We start from the raw sequence: 27,255 nt of genomic DNA, 5'->3' as shown, positions 1-27,255 counted from the left end.
AAAGCAGTAGGTTTTGATTATTGTGATGATCATTATTTGCAGCCAGACCCTCCTAAGCACACTGAAGTTCCAATGGTGTCCAAACATCACGCTCCTTCCCTTCCCAGTATTGGACTAACAGATAGCCTCCTGAGGCTGACACCATGTGCTTCTGCTATTAGAGAATCAGCTCTTGGGCATGGCCTGCCTTTCTAGCCACAGGAATAGTGCCATGTAGTAGGTAGGTGCTGGACAAAACATGGGCACCCCTAATATCTTACAGTTGTATCCTATAGGACTTGAAGACAGCCAAAGCTTTTTCTCATCCAGTTCTCATATGATCCTCACAACTACCTACAAGACAGACAACCCAGAGTTAACTCCATTTCACAGACAGAAAAACTAAGAGTAGCTGAAAGACCCTGGACAAGTTAGTAGTGATCAGACATTACAAAAAATCCCAAGGATGATTTTGGAGTTGTGAAAGAAGGAAGAGAATCTGAGTTATCCAACAGTTTTAATAGTAATGGCTTTCAGATACAAATATCACCAAGGAGTACATAAAGGAAAATAAATCTACCTTCTACCCCTCACTGACAGCTCTCCAACCCCATCTTGGAAAGAACCAGTAACTAGTTTTTAGTGTATCTTTCCAAAGATAGCCCGTGCATCTACAAACAGATATATGCATGTGGTCATCTTCTTTCATGATAACAAACCATGCACTGTGCAGCATGCTTTGCAGTTAAATTTTAGAGAGAGTTCTCTATAGCCATATGCAGATATGCTTCATTCTTTTCCATGGCTGCATAGTACTCCATGGTGTTTCTAGCCAGCCCTCCACTGGTGAACATATTGAGTGCTTCCAGTCTTTGGCTATAGGATCAGTGCTGTAGGGATGACCTTTGTATCTAAGTTGGGTACATGGGATAATTAAACTGTAAGATAGATAGAGATTGATGGTAGATTGATAGATAGATAGATAGATAGATAAATAGATAGATAGATAGATAGATAGATAGAGGAAATTTCTAGATCATCAGAATTTTTATTTTTGCAGGACAGGTGAAAATTAAAATCCATTTATATTTAATCTATAGGTACTTAATGCTAATGATGTTGAGAATTTTTCATATATTTAAAAGCTGTTTGTATTTATTTTCCTGTGATCTTCCTGTTTTTTGCCAATTTTTCTAGCAAGCTGTAGGGCTTTTCCTGGTTTAATATAGGCTCTTTCTATAAAGGAAATGATCCTTTCACTATTTGTTTTGCACATATTTTTCCCAGTTTACTTGTGTCTTGATTTTGTTATGGAATTCTTGATGTGCACAAATTTTTAAGTCATTATTTAGTCAAATTTATCAGTTTTTTATGGCTTCTGGAATCCTCTGCCTTTCTTATAAAAGAATTCCCCCATATTTCCTTTTAATGATTCCTTTTCTTCCTAACTTTTAAATCTTTGCTGTGACTGTCATTCGTGTTGGCATAAGGAGTGAGGGAACAATCCAAGTTTGTTTTGTACATTATTGGCCAGTTGTCCCAATCCCATTTATTGAAAGATCCATCTTAAAAATTGAAATTCCACCTTTACTATATGTATATGAATTTATGTGAGTCTTTTTACAGACTGTCTATGACTTTCTGTTGATCTGTGTCTCTGTTCATGATCTAGTACCAAATATTTTATTTTTATGGCTTCATAATGTGTTTTTATATTTCATAAGTCTAGTCCCCCTACCCCCATTAATCATCTGTTTCAAAAACCTCTTGGCTATTCTTAAATGCTGATTTTTCTATATGAGCTCTAGAGTTAGCTTATCTAATTTCAATACAAATTCTGGTTGATATTTTTATTGGTATCATATTGCATTTATTGAACTTTTAGGGGACATTGACATGTTTACAATATGTGGCTCCCTATCCAAAAGCAGGGTATATTATTTCATTTAAGTGTTTTTAAAGAGCGTTTGGTCATGTTTTAAAACTTTCTTGGTATGCATTTTGCACATTTCTTATGAGTTTATTCCTAGGTGTTGTGTCTACTTTTGTTGCCAAGTAAGTTGTCTTTTGTTTGTATAGGAAAGCATCCAATCATATCATCTGCAAATAATGATGTTTTGTTGCCAACTCTTCTCTAACTTTTTAACCTTGTATTTCTGATTCAACGTTTTTGATCTTCAGACTTCAAAGCCGGCCCAGACTTCCTAGATGCGAAGAAATCACTGAGCCAGTTCTAGCCCATCAGTGGGTCAGCCAGGCTTCTCTGGGCTGGGGGAGGTGGGGGTGGAGATTCCTGTGCGTTGAGAATGTTTTCAGTGTAATTGATGACTAGTCTGGAGACCAAAATCCTCATGCAAATGGTGGATGAGTGGCGGTGGGCAAGGTGGGGGAGGGTGGTTACTCTGTAAGGTGCTGACAGGGGAGGCACCCTCCCCAGAGTCGGCGAGGAGGTTTGCCCTTGGCGCTGGGCTCTTGTGGCTGGGGGCCGTGCTCAAAAGACGGCATTTGCTGCACACCAGTATACAGTTTCTCCATCACGACCGCTTGGCACTGGGGTCCTGCCCAGACAGCCGTGTAACCCAGACACCCATCTATCACTTACCGTAGGACCCAGCCCCCACTGGGTTCCTTCTCGGTTCCTCTTTCTCTCTATTAATTTGCTGTGGGTTAGTCTTCCCTGTTCAATTAGGCAAGAAGCCCCTCAAAAGCAAGTTTGGGGTCTTATTCAAAAGATCACACAGTCTGAAGCCCAAGTTAAGCACACAGTGAGTGATCAATAACATTTATTAATTGACTGACAGTCCATGAGTAAACCACTTGTGACAGAGTTGCCACTCACATCCTAATTGTCCTTTCTTTGGAAAAGGCTTCTGGAACCAAACAGCCATGAGCTTCGGCAGTGGGCAAGGAGGGAAATTATAGCAGAGGAGAGACTGGGCTTGAGTATAAATAGGAAAAGGAAATGCTTGGACTTTCTCTGTGAAATAAAAATCTATATAATAATATTATACGTAACTGTGCAATTAAGCCTGAAAATTGCAAGCCTCCAGTTTGTTCTTCCTAGCCAAAGACCAGGCTGTTCTCAGGGTGGAGGCGTCTGCTTAGAAGAAAAGTGCAAGCTGGGAGGCAAATCTGAGATTTCACTTCCTTTGGAAAACACAGGCAGGGCTGGGATCCTTGAGGCTATCAGGCCAGGCCACTGATCTGGGCCTTGTCTCCAAATTGAAGCGGACAACCGCAGGGAGGCAGAAGTGTTTCTCAAGGCCGAGGCGTAACTCAGACATCTTACACCTGGAAGAACTTGGAGTGTGATTCTGCCCTTCCTCCTCCCACAGCTCCTCCCACTGGAGGCCCTCCCCACCCCACCCCATCCAAAGTCTGGGGTGTACACATGGCTGTGAATAACAGGGAGTGGCTTCATGGGCCAGAACAATCTCCTAGCTGGTTTCCAGCCACCCCTTCCTACCTCTCCAGGACCACCTGTCACTGATGCCACCCATCCTCAAATGCAGCACCAAGCAGGTTTTTCTCCAGTCCCAAACCTTTCCTGACTTCCATCCCATGGCCTCTTAGATGGTCCAAATGCTTGTGAGGCCTCATTTCCCTGCCTAACCATCACCGGCCAGCCCAGATTCTCACCACAGTAGGCAGCAGCCATCCCTGCTACCTGCCCTGGACTTGTCTCTCTGAACCGAGCCTCTGCCCTGGAACCCAGCACTCCCACTATGCAATGCTCCCGTCATGCTAAGCTCCAGTTTCTGTGCCTTACTTTCCACACACTGTGCTCTTTGCTGGAATGTTCTCCTTCCCCTGCCCCACACCCATGGCCACCTGGGAGCCTCAGAGCTCAGCTCCAGCAGCACTTCCTGGTGGACTACCCTCCCTGATCCCAGCAGAGCCCCTGCCTCCTGCCCCCCAGGGGCCCTGTCCATGCCTCTGGGCTAGACTTAGCTCTGGTGGTGGGTATTTTCTTCACTTCTCTCTGTCTCCCACTCTCCTGTGAGTTCTTAAGATTCCATCCCTTTCATCCTTGTTTCTGCAGCCCTTAACAAAATGGGTTAATTCTAAGAACCTGAGAGTCGGCCTTTCAGCCTGTTTAGGAAACATGGAGCCCAACTGCTGGGGGTCAAGTTCTAGCTCTTCCTCGGTTTTCCCACTTGAAAAATGGGGTAACAATGACACTAGACGAAGTGAGAGAATCTACATAAAATATTTAGGACAGCAACTGGCACCAAATGAGCCCTCAGTACATCTCAGTTACCAGTTTGAATCTGTCTGTTTCAGCTGGAAGAAGATCAGAATTAACCCTTTGTTTCTCAAATATTGTACCTCTGTCAAGCTGGGTCCCTGTCTGTCCCCCAACCCCCCACCTGACTTGGTAGAATGCCCATCCTCTAAAATCCCAATGTGTGTTCGCACTTATTTCCCTGTGTCACCTGGCAGTATCCCTGAGATACCAGGGGTGGGGGGACAATCAGGATATCCATAGCCTCGGGTCAGCAGCAGGTAGACATCAGAAGTTGAGCTGTTCATGACCTCGAAATCAAAGGGTCAACCCTGGAACCAAAATATTTAAGTGGGTTCCTTGGAGGACACCACAGAACCATCGAGTGTGGGACAGTACAGGACCTTCACAGTCTCTTCCTCTTAGAGAAGAAACTGAAGCTTAGAGAACTAAGCTTCGAGCAGAGACGAATTGTAAATTCAGGCTTTAATTGTACTTCCTCCCCAAAGGGGTTTTAGCACCTCTGGTTACTGCACACCAGGGCATTTCTTGGCCCTCAGTCCTACTCTGTCCCAAAACAGAATGCAGCCTTTCTCTGCTTCAGCCATGGCCGCTCCCATTGCCCACTTTCCCTTCTCCCACCATGAAGTCCCCTGGAGTGGCAGCATGGCACAGCGCTTGGCACTTGGGTCAGGGTGGCACGTGAGCAGTGCACACTGAGGCTGGCCAGCTGTGCCGCCTCCCTGGTGCCTTCTAGAAGCAACACTAAGATGTCCCCAGGAGGAGTTGAATAAGATGCCATTTAACCCAGGTGTCCACAAACCACCCCTAAACCAGTAGCATCTAAACCAGCCCCCCTCCTCTACTGGCACCTTTGGGTAGAAATGCTGGAAAGAGTATCACCCCAGTGAGCTGCTGGGTGGCCCCCACCTGCCACAGTGAGTTGGTTCCTATGCTGGCAGACCAGCTGGTACCCTGCGACTCAGGAACCCAGGGCCTAGTGCTGTTTAAGGGAGACAAGTGATTTATTTTATTATCTAAATTTTCAGTGGTTTCATAAGGTTTAATAAGCCTCCCAAGGAGTTTTCTGGCTCAGGAAATCACCTGTAATAAACATGGGTAGTAAATCCTTTATTTTGAACATTAAGAGGTGTGCAATTTTTCTTAAAAGAAAACAAGTCTTCCTCCCACCCCTACCCCTCCCTCTAATAAATTCAGTACAATGAAATAAAGGACAACAGCTTGAAGGGGCACCACTTTCTTTGTCTGGCCCAGACCCCCATGGACCAACTGGCCAGTGCTCTAGCCTTCAGTGATGCAGCCCTCCCCTCTGGCCTGCTGTGCCAGCCCCCAGCACCTCCAGCCTCCCTCCAGCCCAGGGCGGAGGCCCTCCTTGCATTCCTGAGGCCCCTAGAGAACCCCCTCTTTCTATTTTTCCTGCAAGATTACTGAACAGGGCAGTAGGAAAAAATCAATGGTCCCAGCGGACATGTGAGGTCTCTGACAGTCATTTAACCCCCTTGCTTTGTGACCTTAACCTCATTTCACTTTTGTTTCCTTGTCTGTAAAATGAACAGAATGCTGGCCTCACCTACCACCAAGGAGGTGAAAGTGCTTTGAAAAGTAAAGGCTCTGAGCCGTCCCTGGGGCAAGGGGACAAGAGGATGGGGGCAGGGGCCCTGGCACACCCACTTTGGGGTCACCCAGATGCTAAAGAAGGGCTTTCTCCTGGGGGTGATTAACAGCTGTGACACTCAGATACGCCCATCATGAAACCCCAGGTGCCGAGCTGCCCTTCGCCCATCTCTCAGGTACCTCTCAAGTCTGTCCATAGTGTATGCTTCATCCCTGCAAGAATTTTGGGGGCTAGAAGCTCACCCTGGCTTTGGCCCCTACACGAACCCCTACGGGTGGTCCTAGACCTTGTTCTGATCAAACCAAACCAATGCAGAATGTGGGAGAGATGGAGGTGGTAATATGGCGAGCGTGGGGGTTGGCAAGGGCTATAGCGTGATAAGGGGACAGAGTCTGGGCTATAAGTCAGGAGGACTGTGATCTCTCTTACCTAGTTCTGTGACCTTGGGCAAGTCAATTTCCCTGCATGAGCTTAGGTTTCTCAGCAGCAAAGAGGGCCACACAATTCTCTCTGTGGGAAAACATATGGAGAAAAATAGATGTGGACAAGCATCTCAGAATATAAAGCTCAACAGACCTGTGGCATGGCTAATTCAGGAGCTTCAGCAAAGAATAGTGACACAGGAATTTGAATGCCTGGCCTCAGGAGAAAAACCCTCAGGCTCCAGACTAGGGACTACGGGAAACTGTGGCTGGGAAAAGAACCCGGGAATGCCTGACTCCCATGCCTGGCCTCTCCCTGGGCCTCACGTGTCTTGTCCTATGGGTGGGGGTCTAGGCACTGGGGAAAAAATGACAAAAGGGGAGCACAACTGTGTGAGGCAGGGAAAGGCCTGAATTCCAGCTGTAAGGGAACATCTGGCATGGCCTTCGCCTTGAGCAGAGGAAGCAAGCTTGAGCTCATTTTACAGAAACCAACCAGTTCCAAGCCCTGGGTCCAAAGAGAGCTTGGGACTGTGGGCTCTGGGCATGTCCTGGCAGGGGGCAGAGCAGGTGGGGCTGGCTTCACCCAGCTATGGGCTCTTTCTGGGGTGCTCCGGCAGGAGGGGTGCAGGCTGGGTGTTGAAGTGGCCCTGCCCAGTTTCCCAGCCCACATGTCTAGCCCCAAGGTCTAGGCGGCTGAAGCTGAGGCTCTGGGGCATTCTGGGGCCCAGGGGTGTGGCTGTCCTGCCAAGGGAAGGGTGGGGCACGCCCAGCAGAGATCCTCAGGGCTGGCCAGCTTCTGGGGCCAGGCCTCCCTGCACTCTCTCCTGCCTTGGCCCACCAATCCCTTGTAGGTATCTGTGCCTACACAGACCACAGGGCGTAAGGACCTGCTCACAGGATGCAGGTAGCTGCTGCCCAACCTCCTTGCCAGGTTTACAAAAGAAATTGACATCCCTTCTCAATTCCTATGCAGCGCCCTCACCCTCATAGCCACTGACTCCACCAGGTGGCTTTGAAGCTCCTGGGCCGGGCAGGGAGGAGCTGGAGGCCAGAGTTGGGGTGGGACACTCCTGGGCAGTGGGAGGCTGCTGGCTGGGCCAGCCCGCCCTGGGGATTTGGCAGATGGAAGCATCATCCTGGCCCCAGGTTTGCTGAGCTGAGCAGGGTTCGGGGAGGTGCTGGACTTGGGGATCAAATCACTAGAATTATTCTGAAAGTCACACCACCAAGGCAGCTGTGGGGACAGGAAAGAGATGGGACTGGAGCAGCAATCAAGTCCCTACCCTGCTGTTTTCTAGCAGAGCGACTTGGGGCAGGTCACTCAGCCTGTCTGATCCACATCAAACTGGGATCATAATAAGGATAAAATGAATGACTGCAAGTGCCTTATGAAGGACAGGGTGCTGTTCAAATGTCAGATGCCCTCAAGGCAGAGGGTTGGGGCCACCCCACTACCTTTTGTCACTTCAAGTATATCCTCACAGCATATCTGAACTGATCTCATTCATTCAGCATCTACTATGTTCCCGCTTGATGGCATTCTGAGAATGATACAGACATGTAAGAAATTGACCCTGCCCTGGAGCAGGTGAGATCCATGCAGTGACTTCTCTGTTTCACAGATAACTGAGGGCAGCAAGAGTATATGATTTCCTATCCTGAACTTCACATTCCTAGCAAAACCAATCCTAAAACATGAGTTCCCAATTAGCCAGGCAACCCTGCACCTAGCTGGGGGCACAGTGGTCTATCAGAGGCAGCACCGGCTTGGACATCAGAACACCCTCGCTCTAGTTCTAACTCTGACACTCCTTCACCATGGGACCTTGGGTAGAGGCTCTACTCTGTGCCTCATTTTCCTCATCTGTAAAATGGGCATAAATTTTATGCTGGCCTTGCCTGCCTTGTTGGGTTGGGAGTACATGAGGCAAGAGGCATGAAAGGACCTTGGAAGATTCCAATGCCCTACCCATGCCAGGGGTGGCCCTGGAGCTTGTAAGGGCTGTTCTGAGAGTATCTTTGAGAGAGGTGCTTAACTAGTGTGGATCTCTGCAAAACTATGCAGAAGGCAAATAAGTTCCCAGGATGGTCTTACATCCCTTGGCCAAGACACCTATTAGGGCTCTGTGTCCTTCCTGGACTTCATAATTACTAACATTGGTGAAGCCCCTACTGTGTACCAGGAAGCACTCTGTGTGTATCTCACCTCATTTGATCCACAAAGCTTCTTGGTGAGGTAGACACTATTACCATCCCCACTGTGCACTGAGCTCAGGAAGGGCAACGGCAAGTCCCAGACGCCGTCAGTTGGGAAGCCAGGATGTGGACCCCAGGGGTCTGAGAGCAGGGCCTTCACCCTCTGCCACTCATGTAGGGCTCATGTTGTCAAATGGCCATCAGTCAACTTTAGGCACATGCTGGCTGAGCATGGCTGCTTGTGTGATTCCACTCAGCACACAGGTTAAACACATTTTCAGAGGGGTTCTGGGACTCCAAAGCTCTCCCAATCCAAATGATGTGGGGCAGGGTCTTCCTGTCCGCTGCCCAGTGAAATCCTCTCCAGCCTTCACAGCTCAGACAAGACCCCTCCTCCCAAGAGCCTGCCCTGAGCCCACAGCCCACAGGGATCCAGTGCCTTTCTGTCTTTACCTCCCATTTACACTCGGTACTGAGCCCCCCAGGCATGTGTGGGTCTCACCTCCCTGGTTGATATCCCTCAGCTCTGGCTCTGATCAAATCTCTAAAGTAAGAGACAACCTTTGCAGGGGAAGGTTCCAGTCCCCCTGCCTCCAAGTTGGAATGTGTAGGGGAAAGTGTGGTTAAAGGGAATAAATAAATGTTTTGGCACCAAATGCAATGAGTTCAAATCCTGGCTCAAACACTTGCTGGCTGTGGCATTTGCAAGTTACTTACCCTCTTCAAGCTTGTTTCTTTACCTCTAAATTGGAGGTGATGATAAAAATATGTGCCTGTCTGAGTTGTGTTGATTGAGGAGGGATTAGAGGGGCAATGGCCGACATGTTACACTACCTCCCTCAATGGTAGCTAGTGCTGGCTATTACTGCAAATGCTCACTCAATCACTTGATTGATTTGGTTAGAACAGAACACAAATAAAAACAAAAATTCAGGTCACACTCAAGAAATGAGTGCTGGAGGACTTCCAGAGCCAGGCTTCTACAGTGCATTTCTGTGAGTCAGAACCCTAGGTGCCCCTTCTAGTCGCCCCACCCGCCACTTCTCTGCTCCTCTCCTAGAAGCACCCTGCCCTGTCTTTTGCTGGCAGTCTGAGGGCATGACCCTTCTCTTGGTAGGCAGGGAGGGGAACACAGATAGACTGCCTGGAGTGAGTAATATCCTCATTTTACAGTTGAATAAACCGAGGCCCAGAGATGAGGAGTGCCTTTGTCAGACAGGGCTACTTGGACATACCTGGGCTCTAGAACCTTCTGCTGAGGGCAGGGGAGACTGTGGTAAGCTTCATGTCCTCTGGAATGGTGACCACACCTGAAACGGTTTCACCCACTCCACATTTGCCTTCTTCCTCTTTAATTTCCTTCCTGCATTTCCAAGCTCCTCTTCCCCTCTCTCCCTCCTCCTACTTTATTTCTGATGTATATGTTTTTTTCTATACCCTTCCTACCAGAGGTTCAACCTTTGCATTAAACCTCTCCTAGCTGTTGAGATTTTGTTTCTCGTGTGTGTGTGTGTGCGCGCGCGAATGTGTGTGTGTGTGTGTGTGTGTGTGTGTGTGTATGTGAGATTCTCTTTCCTGAGTGTGTTATTCTTGGAGAGTGGGCCCTGGCTCTGTGATGGAGGGCCTGGGTGGGGAGGTGGGGGCGGGGCAGGGCATACCCCGCGGGACACTGCTGTCTGCGGCCTTCCAGGGCATGGGAATCTTAGGGTCACTGGAGAAGCTCCTAGAGCGCAGGGCAGGGGCACTTCTGCTCAAAGAGACAGTGAAACAGCAAGCAGTAGCCCCTGCCTCCCGCCTGGAGAAAGAGCCCCCAGCTAGGAGGTTCCCTCTACTCCTCTGAGAATGGGTCAGAGGGTCCAAACCAAGGCACACCATGCAGCCGCTACCGGGCAGGCCAGCCTTTGAGTCTGGAGGACCCCAGCCCTGCTGCCCTTCCTCATCTACAGATCCCCTTTGCACCTCTAGCTTCTCACAGTCATAACACCGGTTATCAAAAATCTGATAACCATCCAATGACAAGATGAGGAAACAGAAGCCCAGAGAGGCAGAGGGGCCTCCCAGAGTCACACAGCTACGGGTTCCTGACTCTCAGTCCCAAATAGACTTGGCTCCGAGTGCACTGGAAACAGGCATTTAGCATCGCAACAGCCACCGTCCATTCCTCAGTGGGCTCGAATGAGACACACATCCAACAGGTTATGTCTCCTCTATTTGAGAAGATAGAGAAATGCTTAAGGAAAAGTGGGAATTGTCCCTGAAAAACATTTAAAACATTTTTGTCTTTAAAGGAATAGCCCTTAGCAAGCAAGAAAACTGGCTTTCCATAAAGAACTAATTTTCTGGGGTTTTACTGATTTGGGATTTTAATAGTTGAAGTTTTGTTTCATTCACAAACCATCTTTTCAGATGAGAGGATCCCTCTGAGGGCAAAGAAAGACCCTGCTAGCCATTCGGTAGCTATGTGGGAATTAGATGAAGAGTCATTTCCTCAACCCATTTGCTTCCATCTATCAAAACAGTGGTATATACTGATTTCATTAGACGGAAGCATTCAACTACCATCTGCCAGGAGATTGTCAGGATAAATATCACAAGTCTATGGTGCCTACGAGGTGAATAGTGCCCCAATATTGTTGATTGCTGCAAAACAGATCTCTAAAAAATTTAGCAACTTAAAACAAGAACAAACATTTCTATGGGTCAGGAATTCACGAGCAGCTCAGCTAAGTGGTTTAGTTCCGTGTCTTCCATGCAGCTGCAGTCAGGGTGTCAGCAGGGCTGTTGTCATCCGAAGGCCTGACCGGGGCTGATGTGCTCTCACAGCAGTGCACTCACACTGCTGGTGGGTCGGTGGACCTCTCCATAGGGCTGCTTGAACGTCCTCATGATATGGCAGCTGGCTTCCCCAGGATGACCTCATCTTTTATGACCTCATCTCGGAAGTCATCTGCCATCACTTTCACAAATCTCATTGGTTACACAGATTAGCCCTATTCACATGGGAGAGGATCACACAAGGACGTGAATTCTTACCATCATGAAGGGGGTGCATCTTTGAGTCTGCCACCCCCCTTATGTGTGGTGCCACTGTGGGGTGAACCACCTGCACTACCATAATTTCAGTGCTGCTGAGCCCTTGCCAGAGACCTGCACTGCCTGTGTGCCAGGACCGTGCTAAGCATTGTAATGACAGTCTGCCCTCAAGCAGCTTACAGTCTAGAAGAGATGCTGAGACACAAATAAAATTAGTTGTAGTATAGGGCTGGATAAAATAAGTGACAGAAGTCATCAAGGGTTCATCACCAAGTGTTCTCTGTGGCACAGATGGTTGAGGCCTGTGGCCTGGGGCACCCTCCCTGGTCAAGAGAGAAGGAAGGAAGCCCTACACAGGACCTCAGTGGGGTCTAGATAGGTGTGGTCCATCTAAGCTCCCCGGAGAAATGCAGAAGTGGAATGGTTTTTCAATAGACATGAACAAAGTTATATGGCCATTTAGAGCTTGTCCCCTGGAACTAAAGTACCTTGGTGGGACTGGCCACTTTGCATGTGCTGTTCCCACAGCCTAGAACACTGTTCCCTACATCATCCCATGACTGGATTTGTCTCACCATCCATGCCTCAGCTCAAAGGACATTTCCTCAAGGAGGCCTTCCCTTGGTAACATAGCATACCACCCTGGGTAACATAGCATACCCCCACTCCAACCTGTGGCCTCATGCATGGCTACCAATAGACAGATGATAGATAGGACGGGGGGGAGGAGATGGATTGATCAGTTTAGGTTGTTCCCTATCATTTGGGGTTTTTAAATTAAACTTTTTATTTTAACATAATTGAATTCACATGTAGTTTTAAGAAACAATACAGACATCTCATGTGCCCTTTACCCAGTTTTCCCTAGTGGTAACATCTTTCAAAGCCATAGTATAACACCAGCCAAGATAGTGACATTGCTACAGTCAAGATACAGAACATATCCATCATCAGGAGGATCCCTCATGTTGCCCTTTGCAGGCACACCCACCTCCTGCTTGTCCCCTCCCTCCTTTGCCACTGGCAACCACTCATCTATTCTCTATTTCTGTAATTTTGTCACCTCAAGAATGTTATGTAAATGAAATTACGCAGCATGTAATTTATTAACATTGGCCTTTTGCTCTTGAGTTTATCCAGTTTGTTTCTTAATGCATCAATAGCTCATTCCCTTTTGATTGCTGACTAGTACTCCAAGCTGTGGCTATCCTATAACTTGACCATTCACCCAGGACATCTGGGTTCTTTCTAGTCATTGACCATTATACAAAATCTGCTAGTGGTATTTGTGTACAGGTTTTTGTATGGACATAAGTTTTCATTTATCTGGGATAAATGCTCAAGAGTCTGCTTTTTGGGCCATGGTTGTTATGTATTTCATTTGTATTAATTAATTTATTTTTATTTTTATTTATTTTTTATTAAGGTATCATTGATATAAACTCTTAGGAAGGTTTCACATGAAAAATAATGTGCTTACTACATTCACCCACATCATATGTCCCCCCCATACCCCATTACAGTCACTGTCCATCAGTGTAGTAAGATGCCACAGATTCACTACTTGTCTTCTCTGTGCTACACTGTCTTCCCCATGACCCCCCACTCACACCATGTGTACTGATCAGAATACTCCTCAATCCCCTTCTCCCTCCCTTCCTACCCACCCTCCCCCACCCTTCCCCTTTGGTAACTGCTAGTCTACATATTTCATTTTTTAAGAAACCACTAAATTGCTTTCCAGAGAGGCTGTGCCATTTTACATTCCCAACAGCAATGTATAAGTGATCTAGTTTTCCCACATCCTCGCCAACATTTGGTGTACCACTATTTGCTGTTTTAACCATTCTGATAGGAGTGTAGTGATATCTCATTGCTCTTTGGTGAATTTTGCTGTATCTTCATCACAGTTGTAATATCCCTGTAAGCTCTGTTAGAGCAGGGTCCTTCTTGGTCTGCTCTCTGTGTATTCCCAGAGGCCAGAGCAATTCCTGGCCTGGGGAGAAACCCACTGACTATTTAGGAATGAATGCATGGCTGGAAGGGTCTCTGGTCCTTTTAAAGATGAGAAGGTGGGGAAGCAGTGAGGCCTTCCCCTGGAAAACCTCCGAGGCCTGCACAGGTGGGATTGTTCAGGCTCTCTGTGGTGGAGGAGGTATGGAGTTGGGGAGAGCCCAGCAACCTGCATGCCTCACTGGGTCCCCAGTGCCTCCAGACCCATGGGCCTGCCACTTCTCACTCCTCCCCTCCCACTGCATCTGCCTTCCCAGGGCAGAAACATCCAGAAGATAAATGTGTGGAGCTCCCCAAAGCTCTGCCCACTGGGGTGCATGGCTTTTGGATTTTGTTTTTCTTTTTCTCCCCACTGTAATTGCACCAGAGAAAGGGCCCGAATTCATCCATGGGTCATGATCAGTCTTTGCCCTAAGTAGAAGCACCCTCCATGCTGTAAGATAAAAATTTAGGAGGCCTGTCCAGGTTGAATCTGCTGATGTGGTGTGAATTCTGCTCCCTGAAGGGAGGTGCTTCCTGTTGTCCTCTGTCCAGCACCTTCCCTCCTGGTGGCTCTCACTGGCAACACCTCAGTTTAATATAGATTGCTAGGAATTTCAGAGGGATCTTTTCTCTGCAGGGGATGTTCCTCTGAGGGCAGCAGAATGCAGACATGATAAATTAACTAACAAGGCACTCAAATTTAATATTGAATTTAAATGATTTATAGGTGAATGGCTCATGGATATACATATATAGGATGTCAGTATTTAACAGGAAAAAAAAAATCAAGAATTGCAAATGAAGAGAAACTTCAGAAGTAAGATCAGAAAGCAAAACTTAGGCCATAAGGCCCCCATTCCCTGACTGGAAATGTGCCCCCAAATTGGTTATAAGATTCCCGATACCTGTGTCAGTATACCAGGGCTGCCATAACAACGTGCCACAACTAGGTGGCTTAAACAACAGAAATTAATTTTCTCATGGTTCTGGAGGCTGGAAGTCCAAGATCAAGGTGTCAGCAGGGTTGGTTTCTCCTGGGCCTCTCTTTTTGTCTCGTAAACAGCTGTCTTCTCCCTGTGTCTCCCCTCTGTGTGTGTGTGTCCTAATCTCCTCTTATAAGAAGAGCAGTCAGATTAGTTTAGGACCCACTCATATGAGCTCATTTTAACCATAATTACCTATCTAAAGACAATTACTATCACATTCTTAGGTACTGGGCGCTAAGACTTCCACTGAATTTGGGGGAGACACGACTCAGCCCCTAAGAAGAGCCAACAGTGGCAAAAAGTTAGTCTACTATAGAAGTCAAAGGATTTGTGAAATAAACCAAAGCATTTTCCCAGCAGGAGCCCTGAGTCATGAGACCCAAGGGCCAGTCCCCCTTTGGCCCTTGACCTGCAGATGCTGTGTGAGTAAGCCGTGAGTTTCATCATTCATGTGAATGGCTGTTCGCCATTCATCCTAGCAGTTCAAAACTGCACATTAGCAAAGTAGAATTCAGTGAAATCATGCCCATGAGAAGCTCCCATTGCCTCTGCCAAGCAGCATACCAGCTTCCCAATGAGAAGCCTAACTCCAAGGGCCTCAGGGGTCCAGGGAAAGAGCCAAGAGGAACAGTTAAAAGCCTCAATTTGTAAGCAAGGCTCTGAATTGCAGGTGGGATTTGGAAAAGCTGAGAGGGAGGAGCCTTAAGCAAAGGCGGGGGTGGTATGGTCCCTCATGCCCACCAGCCTGGCCTCCCTGTCCAGAGCCCAGAGCTGGGTGTCCCCTCCTGGGACCGTGCCTCTAACCCCAGTCTCCCTCTCTGTGTGTCCCTGCAGGGCTCTGGCTGAGAACATGGCCAATGGCATTGATGAGCTCATTGGCATTCCCTTCCCCAACCACAGCAGCGAGGTCCTGTGCAGCCTGAATGAGCAGCGGCATGACGGCCTGCTCTGCGACGTGCTCCTGGTGGTGCAGGAGCAGGAGTACCGCACCCACCGCTCCGTCCTGGCTGCCTGCAGCAAGTACTTCAAGAAACTCTTCACGGCTGGCACCTTGGCCAGCCAGCCCTACGTCTACGAGATCGACTTCGTGCAGCCCGAGGCTCTGGCCGCCATCCTGGAGTTCGCCTACACCTCCACGCTCACCATCACCGCCTCCAACGTCCAGCACATCCTCAATGCTGCCAGGATGCTGGAGATCCAGTGCATTGTGAACGTGTGCCTGGAGATCATGGAGCCTGGGGGGGGCGGGGGGGAGGAGGACAAGGAGGATGATGACGATGACGAGGATGACGAGGAGGAGGAGGACGAAGAGGAGGAGGAGGAGGAGGAGGAAGAGGAGGAGGATGATGACACGGAAGATTTTGCTGATCAAGAAACTCTGCCTGAGCCCCCGGACATGAGCTGCCACCAGAGCCCCTCCGAGGCAGACCACCTCCCCGCGAAGGCCTTCTCAGAGCCGCCCCGAGCCTTCCCCGGCGCCTTCCCGGCCGGCGGCCCTGGCCCTCTGGGCGTGATCCGGGACTTCTCCATTGAGTCTCTGCTGAGGGAGAACCTGTGCCCCAAAGCCAGCATCCCTGACCGGAGACCTTCCTTATCTCCGTTTGCCCCGGACTTCTTCCCACACCTCTGGCCAGGGGACTTCGGGGCCTTTGCACAGCTGCCCGAGCAGCCCATGGACAGTGGGCCCCTGGACCTGGTCATCAAGCACAGGAAGATCAAGGAGGAGGAGAAGGAGGAGCTGCCCCCACCCCCACCGCCGCCCTTCCCCAACGACTTCTTCAAGGACATGTTCCCGGACCTTCCTGGGGGGCCGCTGGGCCCCATCAAGGCGGAGAATGACTACGGTGCCTATCTCAACTTCCTGAGTGCCACCCACCTGGGGGGCCTCTTCCCACCCTGGCCTCTGGTAGAGGAGCGCAAGCTGAAGCCCAAGGCCTCCCAGCAGTGCCCCATCTGCCACAAAATCATCATGGGGGCCGGGAAGCTGCCGCGCCACATGAGGACCCACACGGGGGAGAAGCCATACATGTGCAACATCTGCGAGGTCCGCTTCACCAGGTGAGTCCCACAGCCCTCAGGTGGGGTCCTCAGGCTGCTGCTAGGGGGTCAGGGGCCACAGGGATGACAGCAGAGAGGGGTGCAGAGGGCTTGGAGGGACAGAGAGACCAGTTCAAGGGAGGCGCCACTGGGCCCCAAATGCACATCAAGTTCATTGCTATATGGTGTGCTAGGTGTTACCTGGTGCAGTGATTTTCAAACCCTTTTGTAGGAGCTACACTATTTTCTTATATACCATGTTAGGTAGAAGACCAAGACACAATACAGGTCAGAACAGACCGGCTCTGTTAAGGCAGAATTGAGGGGCCTCTGCGCTTGCTCACTGGCTTCCCTCTCCCCTCCCTGATGGCAGAGCCGCAGAAGCTGGTTGGAAACTCCCGTTGGCAGCAGCCCCTTTATTTTTTTTGCAGCGTGCAGCCGACCAGGGGCTGCCCTAAGTGTATCACATGTACTCTCACCCCAGACATTCCCCGGGAAGACAGGGCCTTGCGATGGCCTTTGTTTGGAGATGAGCAATCCATCTCCCAGTGGCTAGTTGGCCGCTCATCAGGGCAGCCGGAAGATGGCAGACCTGGGACCTGTGACCAGGAGACTGTAGAGAGCCCTATAAGCCCTTTCATCCTCTTTTGGGTCAGATCTGAAAGTTGGGCTCTCTTTATGTTCTCCCCTTGACTCCCCATGTTAGCAAGAAGGTTATGCTTCACACTGCTACAAAATTTGAAATGTGATATTAATACATCATAAACCATCTTTCATAGACTCCATCCCATTCAGCAAGTATGTGTTATATCCCTTCTCCTGCACGGCAACTTTTGTATTCAAAACTGATTGGTGGGATGATGTGGGGTCAGATTTGCCCACTGCTAAATTGTGATGGGCCTTGTTTGGAGAAAATATGGTCTGTTGGTGCTGTTTGTGGTCACTGGTGTGAGGCTGATCCTCCCAGCCATGTCCACAGTGAGGAAAGTTCTGTGAGTGGCCTTGCACCAGGGCTTGGTCATTTCAGTGTGTCGGATGTGGACAGAGCCTAGTGGATACCACACACCACAGGATGGCAACCATGACTTACTAGACAAGGTCCTTTCCTCACATTGCCACAGTCCCCATCAAAGAATGCACCCAGAGAGACCCACACTTATGCCCACAGTGCTGCTGTTGCTTCACATCCCCTGGGAAATTTATCTTTGGGAGCTGCTGGGGGCTCGTTCTTTTCATTTTCCTCAGTGGGCCCAAAGCTTTGGCCTTTGAGGACAGAGTGCAGGTTGAAAGCACGAAATCGGGGCAATGCTTTTCAGAGGAAAAATAAGAGTAATCCTATAAAATAATGAGGACTACTCTGTTGGGTGGCTTGAAAACTCTATTTGAAATTTCCAGAGAAGAGTATCAGAAATATGTTCAGGTGAAAGTGGCATTGCTAAAATAGCTCTACAGGCAACTCCAGTGACTGCTTCAAAGGACAACACTGATTGTTTCCAAGGTGGCCGTGGGGTCCCTGCACAGCTTTTCTGTGAGGGAAACCCCAAAAAGAATCCCTCCCAGAGGCTTTGAGCTGCCGGTGGAGAGGACATCTCCAGGTGCAGGGTGTCCCCCTCCAGCTGGCAACACACATCAGGGTGCTCTGCCCCTGGTCCTGCTGCAGAGCAGCAGAACCCGAAGTTCCCGAGAGTCACCTCCCCTCTGCTGTCCCTCACCAATGGTCCTGCCCACCCACCCCCCTCCCTTACCCTGAATCCACCTTAGTCCCCCAGGGCCGGGCTAGAACACCTGAACAGGGCTTGGCTACAACACGGGGATAACAGAAGTGAGAGAAACTAGAGCCCAGTCTAAATTCCTACGGTTTACTCATCTCCAGCCTGTGACTCCCAGCCACCCCCAACCCCACCCCCTCACCCATCCCCGGGAATGGCTTCAAAGACTTGGGTGCCTGCTCTTCACAGGCCAGACCCAGGAAAGCCAGCCCCTGAGTCAGCCCAGAGTACCCCCTCCTGCCATCCAGGGTCACCTCCCTAACTTCCCGTGCCTGTCCCCTTCGCAGATGACTGATACTGGTCCATGGCTTCAACAGGATGTGCGTGTCAAGGTACCACCCAGTGAGCCTGCCCCACACCCCAGCCCCCAGCTCCCTTCCCGCCCTCTGGGCCTGCTCACACACAGCTTTCTGGGAGGGCCACGCCAGTCTGTGAGCCCCGGCCTTCCCTGGGGAGGTTTTGAACTTGGTCAGTCTCTGCAGAGAGCCTTCTGACCTTTCCAACACTAGTACGTTCTCCCAGTAGGCCCCCTGGTCTGGGCAGCAATGCTGGGTTGTATAGGAGGGTTGCATTCCAGAACCCTCCCTCCCAGCACATTCCTGATGATCACTAGGGTGGCCTCTGTGCCTGTAGCCTCACCACCCCTCCAGGCCAGACCAGCCCTGGGGCTGTTCCGGTCCAGTATTTGCCCTGCCCTCCCTCCAATTTCCTCCTGCTCAGCAGAAAGACAGCCACCGGGGCCCCCAGTCCTGGCTCCAGCTGAAGCAGCTGCCTTCCCACTCCCATCAGCACCGCCCCCTCACTTGGTTCCCACTGGGCTGTGACCCTCCTGAGAAAGATCAGGAAAGCTCTTGGGACCCCCTTTCCAGGAGCAGAGACACCTGGGAGTGGGGGGTGGTTGGAGGTTTTCCTGGCCTCCTCACCTAAGGGCCTTGATTCCTTACCAGGGGCTGTGGCTGTCCCTGTTGAACACCCCTGGGCCCCTCCCCGTCGCATTCTTCAGAATTGCTGGTTCCTTACTTCCTGCCTGCCCCTTCCCCAGACCTGCCCTGCAGGGATTTTTTTTGGTCCCCTGGGTCATCCAGGTCAGGGTTTCCTGTGACCCTGGAGCTGAGTCCCCTGTTGCCTTTCCAGGGAGAGCTTTGTGGCTGACCTCCGGCAGCCACCACCCAGACCAGCTTCCCTTTTTCCCCAGCTGGAGGCATTTCAGCAGCCACCTCAAGCTGCAGCTGCTGCCTCTCCGGCTCGGAATTCCCAGACTCCCAGAATCCCAGCCGCTCCCTGGGACTGGGTCCCTGAACCTGCTGCCCTCAAGTCCTCCTCTTGGACGCTGTTTTCCTCTCCAGATTTCTGGAACCCGAATCTCCCCTTAATCACAGCTGAGCTTCTGCTCTCTAGCCAGGCCTCCTTTCCTCTCTCCTTGATGCTGACCCCATCTCCTGTCACCTCTGGGGTGTCGGAGGGGCCTGCAATGTGGTGCAAGGGCCTGGGAGTCCTCCCAATGGCGCCCCTTCTGCCACTAGAGCCCTGCCTGCTGCTTTACCCTGTGGTCCTCCAGGAACAGGGGCCGAGCTGCCCACTGTGGTGGTGTCAGGACCCTCACCTCCAAGTAGGCTTCAGGTTTCGCTCAGTCCCACCAGTTGTCCCACCACTGGTTCCTCCAGATGCGAGACACCCTGGAGCCCCTGGCAAGGCCTCAAAAGCTGCAACCAAACTATGATTCCCTGGTCCATGCTGACCCCTGCTTGCTCTGGTCACCACATCATCACTTAACTCCAAGTCCCTCTGTCTAAGCCCAAGTGTGTTTACACTCCCCTGTCCTAGTCCAAGGTCACCATTTTCTTCCTGAGAAAGGTTGGTTCCTGTGCCAGCCATGAAGAGGGAGGCTCCTGCTGCAGCCGGTCCTGTTGGTCCCAATGCCCTCCCTGTCAGGAGTCCTTTACCTTCTATTCCCAGAAGGTCTAGAAGCCAGAAACAAAGCCAGGGTAGGGCTCTGCCAGACATTCCCCCTGGGATGGGCCCTGAAGAATGGGGAGCACGTAAGCCGGAGAAGACATGGAGGTTGTCCTCTCTGCATACAAGGGGAGTTGCCATTCCTGGTGAGCACTTCCCTGCCCACCCAAACCACGGGTGGCCCCCTAGTTGCCCCAACAGCAGCCATCATCACTGCCACCTGGGCCTCGGCCTGGGCCATCAAGCCCTCAGATGACTCTTAATGCCTCATAATTCCTGCCACATTGGTCCTTGAGTGCCGGCAGCCTGTCAGAGGAACTCCTAACAAGCATGGCTGGGCAGTCGTCCCTCCTGTAGCCCCCACATCCCACCCACAGCCTGGCCCTCAGAGGTGCTCCAGGCCCCTCTGGCAGGGCAAGAAACTGAAAGATTTGAGAAGCGGCCAGGCCCCACACAACAGTGGTCGCACCCCAGCCTGGAAGAGGGTTGCACATCTTTGTCCCCTGAGAAGCCACTCTCTGGCAAGCCATGATCACACCAGTTTCCACAGGATCCTCTATCAATGTCCCATAAAGGCTGCAGCTTATAGTCTCCAACACCCTGCCTACTACAGCACAGGCAGATTCTGCTCACCGCTTATAGCCGACAGCTATCTGCTTGCAAAGCAAGGCCAGGAGCCTGGCCACTGCTTGCTTTTTTTTTTCCCTGTATTTTCCTTTTAGTCCCACTCCTGGCAGCCCTGGGGACCTTATTAAGATAATGTAATGCCATTAGCAGTGGCAGCAGGAAGAGAGTTTGTCTCAGACCATCAGGTTACCAAGAAGTCTGGTAGGGTGGTGCTGGGAAAGCACTGTGCAGACTGGGAGCCTTCATGGAGCCTCCGCAGTCCTTTCCTTCCACTTGGGATGAGCTCATAAGGACTGGCCGGTCCTTCCCAGCAGTGAGCTCTCTGGGCTAGAAGGGGGAATGCAAATCAAGGCTTGGGTGCATGTGACCTGGGTGGGCTCCCTGGCACAGGATAAAGGAATGAGATGGCAGAAAGGGGTTCAGGGTGGGAGAGGAGCACGTTGGATTTGGAGCTGGGGAGTTCTGAGAACTGGCCCTGCACAGCAGGTCATGTCAGTCAACAAACACCCCACGAACACTGTCTACCTTCATTGTTGTGCACTGTGCAGAAGCGTGTGACAGGTTCTTATCAAAGCAAGTTCTAGAACCATCCATGCCCCATGCTGAATGAGAAGCAGCACTTGGCACATGGGTGCTGCTGAACGCGCTAATAGAGTGCTCATTAGTTCTCGGCAGACGGTGGCACCTGGGAAAGAGCACTGGAGTGCTAATCAGGAACCCTAGGTTCAGGACCTAGTTCTGCCTCTAACGAGCTGTGAGACTTTGGCCAAGTCTCCCCAGCTCTGGGCCTCAGTTTCCCCCTGTGTAACATAAGAGGGTTGGAGCAGGGGCTCCCTAAGGTTGTTCCCAGCTTTATGAGTCCATTCAGATACTGCCTAAGATCAGGAAAGCTGTGGACACATGACTGCACCTCTCACTGCCTCCATTTCCTCATGAGAAGGATGGAAACTGACTTCTCAGGCTTCAGTGAGGTCAGGCATAACTTCCTGGTGCGCAGCAAGCGCCTGCTAATGAATAGCACTCAGAGGAATGCCCGAGAGCCGGGTCCCTTTCCTGCATCAGCCAGGAGCCAGTGCTCCTTGTTCATGAATTTGCCGCCTCAGGCATCAGCTCGCTGTCTAGACTCCTAGTAAGACAGGGCAACAGGGACAGGGACAGGGTGGTAGGTCTGCAGGCATGAGGAGTAGCTAAGGCAAACAGCACACCTCATGGCCCCCGCCCTGTGTTATAACCCTGGTAGTTATCCTTCTTGTCACATAGTCACCATTTTGTGTGCATGTGGTGAGAACATTTAAGATCTACTCTTAGCAACTTTCAAGTATTCAATACTGTATTGTTAACTGTGGTCACCAAGGGTCCCAGAACTTATTCATCTTGTAAGTGGAAGAGGTGAGCTGTAAGGAGCCTTGAGAGCCAGGCTAACGGGTAATGGGCACACAGGCCATTGGACAGGGGCAGCCACGGGGGATTGTAAGCAGGACCCGCAGCTCTCCAGCCAGATTCGGGCAGCAGCACTCACTCATCCTCCCACCCACCCTGCTCCCCTCTCCGTCCCACCTCCCAGGTGCTCACCAGCCTTCCTGTGAGCACAGCTGAAGGGGTGGGCCTGTCCTCTCAGGTCCTCACGCCCTCCTCCCTGCTTGGGGACACTGGATATCCTTTTCTCTCCTACCCTGCCCCTGGGGAACCAGTCCAAAAAGGAGATCCAGTGAGACCTCTAGCGGCCAGGGGACGCCAGGCGACCAGGACTATCTATGCTGTCCTGGGATTATACAGAGTGTGGTTTACATCTGGCCATTTTAGGGTGGACACCTGGGCTCCACATCTGTTCCAACCTCAAACCTGAGCCAAAAATTACAGCCAGACACACAAGCCACACCTGCAGGGAGGAAGTGGGAGACCGGACACAGTGCTCCTTGGCCTGTGGGGCCTGGGCAGGAAGGATGTCCCTGAGAGGAGTTCTTGCAGCTCAGCTGTGTCTACCTCAGCCAATCGGAAAGACTCAGGCTGGTTGAGGCAGTGCTCCGTCTTTAGGAACACCACCCCTGTGATGTCAGTGTTCCTTCCCACTCCACCAGGAGGCATGTTGAATCTAGCTCACACAAACCCAGATTCTCTCCATCAGCCCTGGACAGTAGGAAGGGATGTCCGGCGCTAGGTGCACCTCCGGGCAGAGAGGTTAAGTAACTTGCCTAAGATCACTAACATGCAAGGTCTGCAGCTGGAGCAGGGCCCCCCCAGACCCCGGTTTGAGCCCCACCCCTACACCATACCTTACCCCTGAATAATACCACTTAAACCCCGAAAAGCTTTGTCCTACGTCAGGCTGCATTCTTGTCACACCTGGCTCTTTTGTAAACCCTGGGATTTGTCTGTGAAGAGGAGAGCCCCCACTTGGGATAAGAAACCACAGTGCAGGCTTGTACAAGGTGTGCCCGGCGTCCATAGCCTGCCAGGTTAGTGCTGAGGACAGGCGGATCTCAGCAGCCCAGAGGCTGGGACGGGACCAGAGGCCCTGGGCAAAAGCACAGGACAACGCAGAGGGAAGACCATTGCCTGGAGAGAGTGGGTGTGAGATTAAGATACAATCCAGTTTCAGAGGCCGCCGCTGCATCCCTGGACAGAGGACAGACTTCTGGCTTGTGGGGACATGGGTCCCCCAGCAGGTCTATTTTCCAGTCTATAAGACAGGCCCCTGGCAGAGTGGGAGCTTCCTTACTCTGAGCGTACATGTGAAAGGAGTTCTGGAGTGAAGAAGGCTTTTAGAACACTGTTCTCTCCAGCCCACTAATCCAGGTGAGCAGCCACACCTGTTTAGGGTGGGGCAGGGGTTGAAGGTAAATCCCAGCATGGGTCCCATTTCTGGGGTTGGACACCAGGGCAGTAGGGAGCCTTAGCAGGTTCTGGAGGAAGGGGTTGCCGCAGGGTTCGGTGGTCTGGTGTTGCGTGCGGGGACTGACTCTCGGCTATGCATTGCAGGCAGGACAAGCTGAAGATCCACATGCGGAAGCACACGGGGGAGCGGCCCTACCTGTGCATCCATTGCAACGCCAAGTTCGTGCACAACTACGACCTCAAGAACCACATGCGCATCCACACGGGTGTGCGGCCCTACCAGTGTGAGTTCTGCTACAAGAGCTTCACGCGCTCCGACCACCTGCACCGCCACATTAAGCGCCAGAGCTGCCGCATGGCACGGCCCAGGCGCGGCCGCAAGCCTGCGGCCTGGAGGGCGGCCAGCCTGCTCTTTGGGCCTGGCGGCGCGGGTGCTGAGAAAGCGGCCTTCGTGATGCCGCCGGCACTGGGTGACGTGGGCGGCCACCTGGGTGGGGCGACCGTGTGCCTCCCGGGCCCCAGCCCCGCCAAGCACTTCCTGGCGGCGCCCAAGGGCGCGCTGAGCCTGCAGGAGCTGGAGCGGCAGTTCGAGGAGACGCAGATGAAGCTGTTCGGGCGCGCCCAGCTGGAGGCCGAGAGGAACGCGGGGGGCCTGCTGGCCTTCGCGCTGGCCGAGAACGTGGCGGCCGCGCGGCCCTACTTCCCGCTGGCCGACCCCTGGGCCGCGGGCCTGGCGGGCCTCCCGGGGCTCACCAGCCTCAACCACGTGGCCTCCATGTCTGAAGCCAACAACTAGGCTGGTCCTTGAAAACCCCAGTCCAGCAGCCCTGTCCCTCTCCCACCAGGCCAACCCTGCCCCACCCAAGGGGTCTGAGCTTTTTATTCAACATCACAGAGGAAAAAGGACAGAACAGTAGCAGCAGCCGCGATATGTTCCAGGCCTGAGGCGGCCGAGCCGCCTTCCTTTTGCTGGTGTCCAAGACGGGCATCTCCATGCAAAGGGCCTGGAGTTCAGGGCCTGGCCTCTCCCTGACCTCTCCCTGGTCTCTCTGGCTTTCACACACTCATACAGGCCCAAGCCCAGAGGAGGCCACAGGCTGGGTGCCCAAGAGCACTTTGGCATGTGTGGAAGCTAGCTGGAGGGATGTGGCTTGGCCCAAGCAGACCAGATGAAGCAGGGATGAGGGCAAGGGCCTGGGGGCACACACCCTGGTTGAGCCCCACCACCCTGTGGCAGAGTCCCTACAGACACTGCTCTGATGGGTCATTTTTCCTATCTCCAATGGTCCTGGGATCCTTATGGGAAATGCCCTACTGGCAGGGAGGCCTCCTGGAGTCCAGAGCAAAGGTTTGGAGTCCAGGCCCACTTTCCCTTCACTGTCCTGTGACGTTGGACAGGTCAGCCATCTGTACCCTGGTTTCACCCTGCTATGAAGTGGGGCTGGTGATTTAGTTTCCCCTCTTCCACCCTCCCATGCATACATACGTACACACCTGTCCCTCCAAAGAGAATTGCTGAGAATGTAGGAGCTTTGCATTCCTAAAGTCCCTGGAGAAACCGTCTATTTTACTGGATTTAGTTTTAGCACATCCACCTTTACTTTAGCCCAGGTGAGAAATGTGGTCAAACTAAACAGGGGTGACAGAGAGTTGGGGTGAGGCTTATCCACAGACCCCAGGCAGCTCTAGAGAACTCCAAATACCACCCTCCTTCCTAGGCAGGCCGCTGGGGCTGAGGGATGACTAGTTAGCATTTACCCCAATTCCACATGCCCCCTCCAATGCCGTGGGTCTCTTGGGACCTCTGGGGCCAACAAGAAGGGTCGGGGCCGCCTCTTAACACCTGGCAGCTGCCTCCCTCCACTCTGATTCCTGGAAACAGACCTGACGTTTGCTTTTCGAGCTACGGGTTTCTCAGGGCTTTGGCACTGCTGGTGATCACCCCCTGCACTGTGTTTGAACACCGGCAGCCTCTCCCGTGTCCCTCCAGGCGAGAAGCTGGAGTGTTCGGCTCCCGTCAGTGCAGGGAAGCAGAGCCTTGGCTCCAATGTGGGCTTGAAGGGCTCTGTGAGTTAGGCATGTCCACACACCCTCCGTGGCCCTTGCGTTTGGAGCAGATCCTGAGAAGGAAGACAGCTCTGCTGGTCCAGTGCCTTCCTGATCTTCTCTCCCCCTTCCTGCCTTCCATCCCTCTTCCTGCTGAGTTTGCTTTGGTCTCAGAAGCCCAGAAGGGAGGGGAGTTCATGTGCATGGATTGCCCACAGCTGGAGTCCCCAGTCCAGGAGCTGTGGGCACAAACGACTTCGGCTCTTCCCATTGCCTTGGCTTCTCCCTCAGCAAATACAAGAAACAAAAAGGCCTGAGAAGACCACAGACTCTGTCACTCTCCCAGCTCCGCAGAGGAGACCCCTGACTCCACATACCACCAGATGCCGTGCCAGCCCGAGGGAACTGCTTCTGACACCCTCTCGTCTTCAGATGTCATTTGCCTTGGCAGCCACCTCTAAGATTCCTGTCTCCATTTCTGACACTTGCCTCTAGGACTCCCCAGCCAACATGCCCAGTTTCCCCCATCAGCCAAGGGACTGGGGCTGACCCAAACTTTAAAAGAAAGCAAGGAAAAATGAACAAATTGGGATCCGGTGGTGTTGGGGCTTTTGTTTTTATTTTGTAAAGGTAATGACTTCTTATAAACTCAATTTTTCAGATGACTGGTTAGTTCTTTTTGTGTTCTCTTGGCTGCAGCTTGGAGCTGTACACTGTAAAATGCCCAGAGATGCCGAGTCCTGTGTGATCGAGAAGAACATGAAGCGATTGGGTTGGGGGATAGGGGTGGTTGTTTGGTTGACATTTTTTTTTTCTGGATGTTTCGATTTCCCTGTCTGTCTGTGGGAGAACTTTGGAATTTTTTCTATTTATAACTTTTTTTTTATGTGATTGCTTTATGTAAAATGACACAACAAAGTTTGCCTTAGTGATTCAAGGGACAATCTTCCATAACTTTGGTCGCACGCCGCATCCCGCTGAGAAAAACTCTCAGCTAATTTTCTGGCCTATTTATTAAACAGTATCAACTGACTTGATTAAATTATATTGAGAGTTGCACTTGTGTGACAGCTGGGGAAAGAAGCCAGTCTGAGATGTCCATTGCTTTAAGTTTTGATGGACACCTTCACAAAAGACACAAACCTTTGACCCTTATTTAATAATTTGAAGGACAATGTTTTGAGGAAAAGAAAGCTATGCTGGCTTAATTCCCTGGTTAAGGTTGACATCCCCCATCTAATTCGTATTTCAGGCGTCAGTGGGTGGTTGAATGGTGGGGAAGCCAGAACTCAGTTCTTCAGTGGTCTCCTACATTTCAGCTGTATGAGGCACGGTGAGCCTAAGAGCAAGACTCTGTGTGTGTGTGTGTGTGTGTGTGTGTGTGTGTGTGTGTGTGTGTGTGTGTGTGTGCTCGTGCATGCACGCGCATGTGCGTGAGGCAGGTACAGCCTGTGGTGTGTGAGCAAGGCAAAGTTGTGAGTTACTGACCATTTTAACACAGCCAGTCCTACCG

General features: G+C 51.3%; 1 protein-coding gene across 4 annotated transcripts in view; it reads left to right on the top strand.

Annotated features, from left to right (window-relative positions):
• Positions 1 to 26,784, top strand: part of ZBTB7C (zinc finger and BTB domain containing 7C) — a 336,858-nt gene extending 310,074 nt beyond the window's left edge. For all 4 annotated transcript variants that reach the window (XM_036918639.2, XM_036918638.2, XM_057504159.1 and 1 more), the window contains 2 exons: positions 15,310 to 16,533; positions 23,841 to 26,784. In XM_036918639.2, the coding sequence (XP_036774534.2) occupies positions 15,326 to 16,533; positions 23,841 to 24,492 (1,860 nt within the window). In that variant the 5' untranslated portion in view covers positions 15,310 to 15,325 and the 3' untranslated portion in view covers positions 24,493 to 26,784. The remainder of the gene's footprint in view (positions 1 to 15,309; positions 16,534 to 23,840) is intronic.
• Positions 26,785 to 27,255: the final 471 nt, after the last annotated feature.

Source organism: Manis pentadactyla, chromosome 6, assembly GCF_030020395.1.
Source record: "Manis pentadactyla isolate mManPen7 chromosome 6, mManPen7.hap1, whole genome shotgun sequence".
Taxonomy (NCBI): Eukaryota; Metazoa; Chordata; class Mammalia; order Pholidota; family Manidae; genus Manis; species Manis pentadactyla.
Note: the sequence above shows the minus strand (reverse complement) of the source record. Positions and strands in the feature narration are given on the sequence as shown.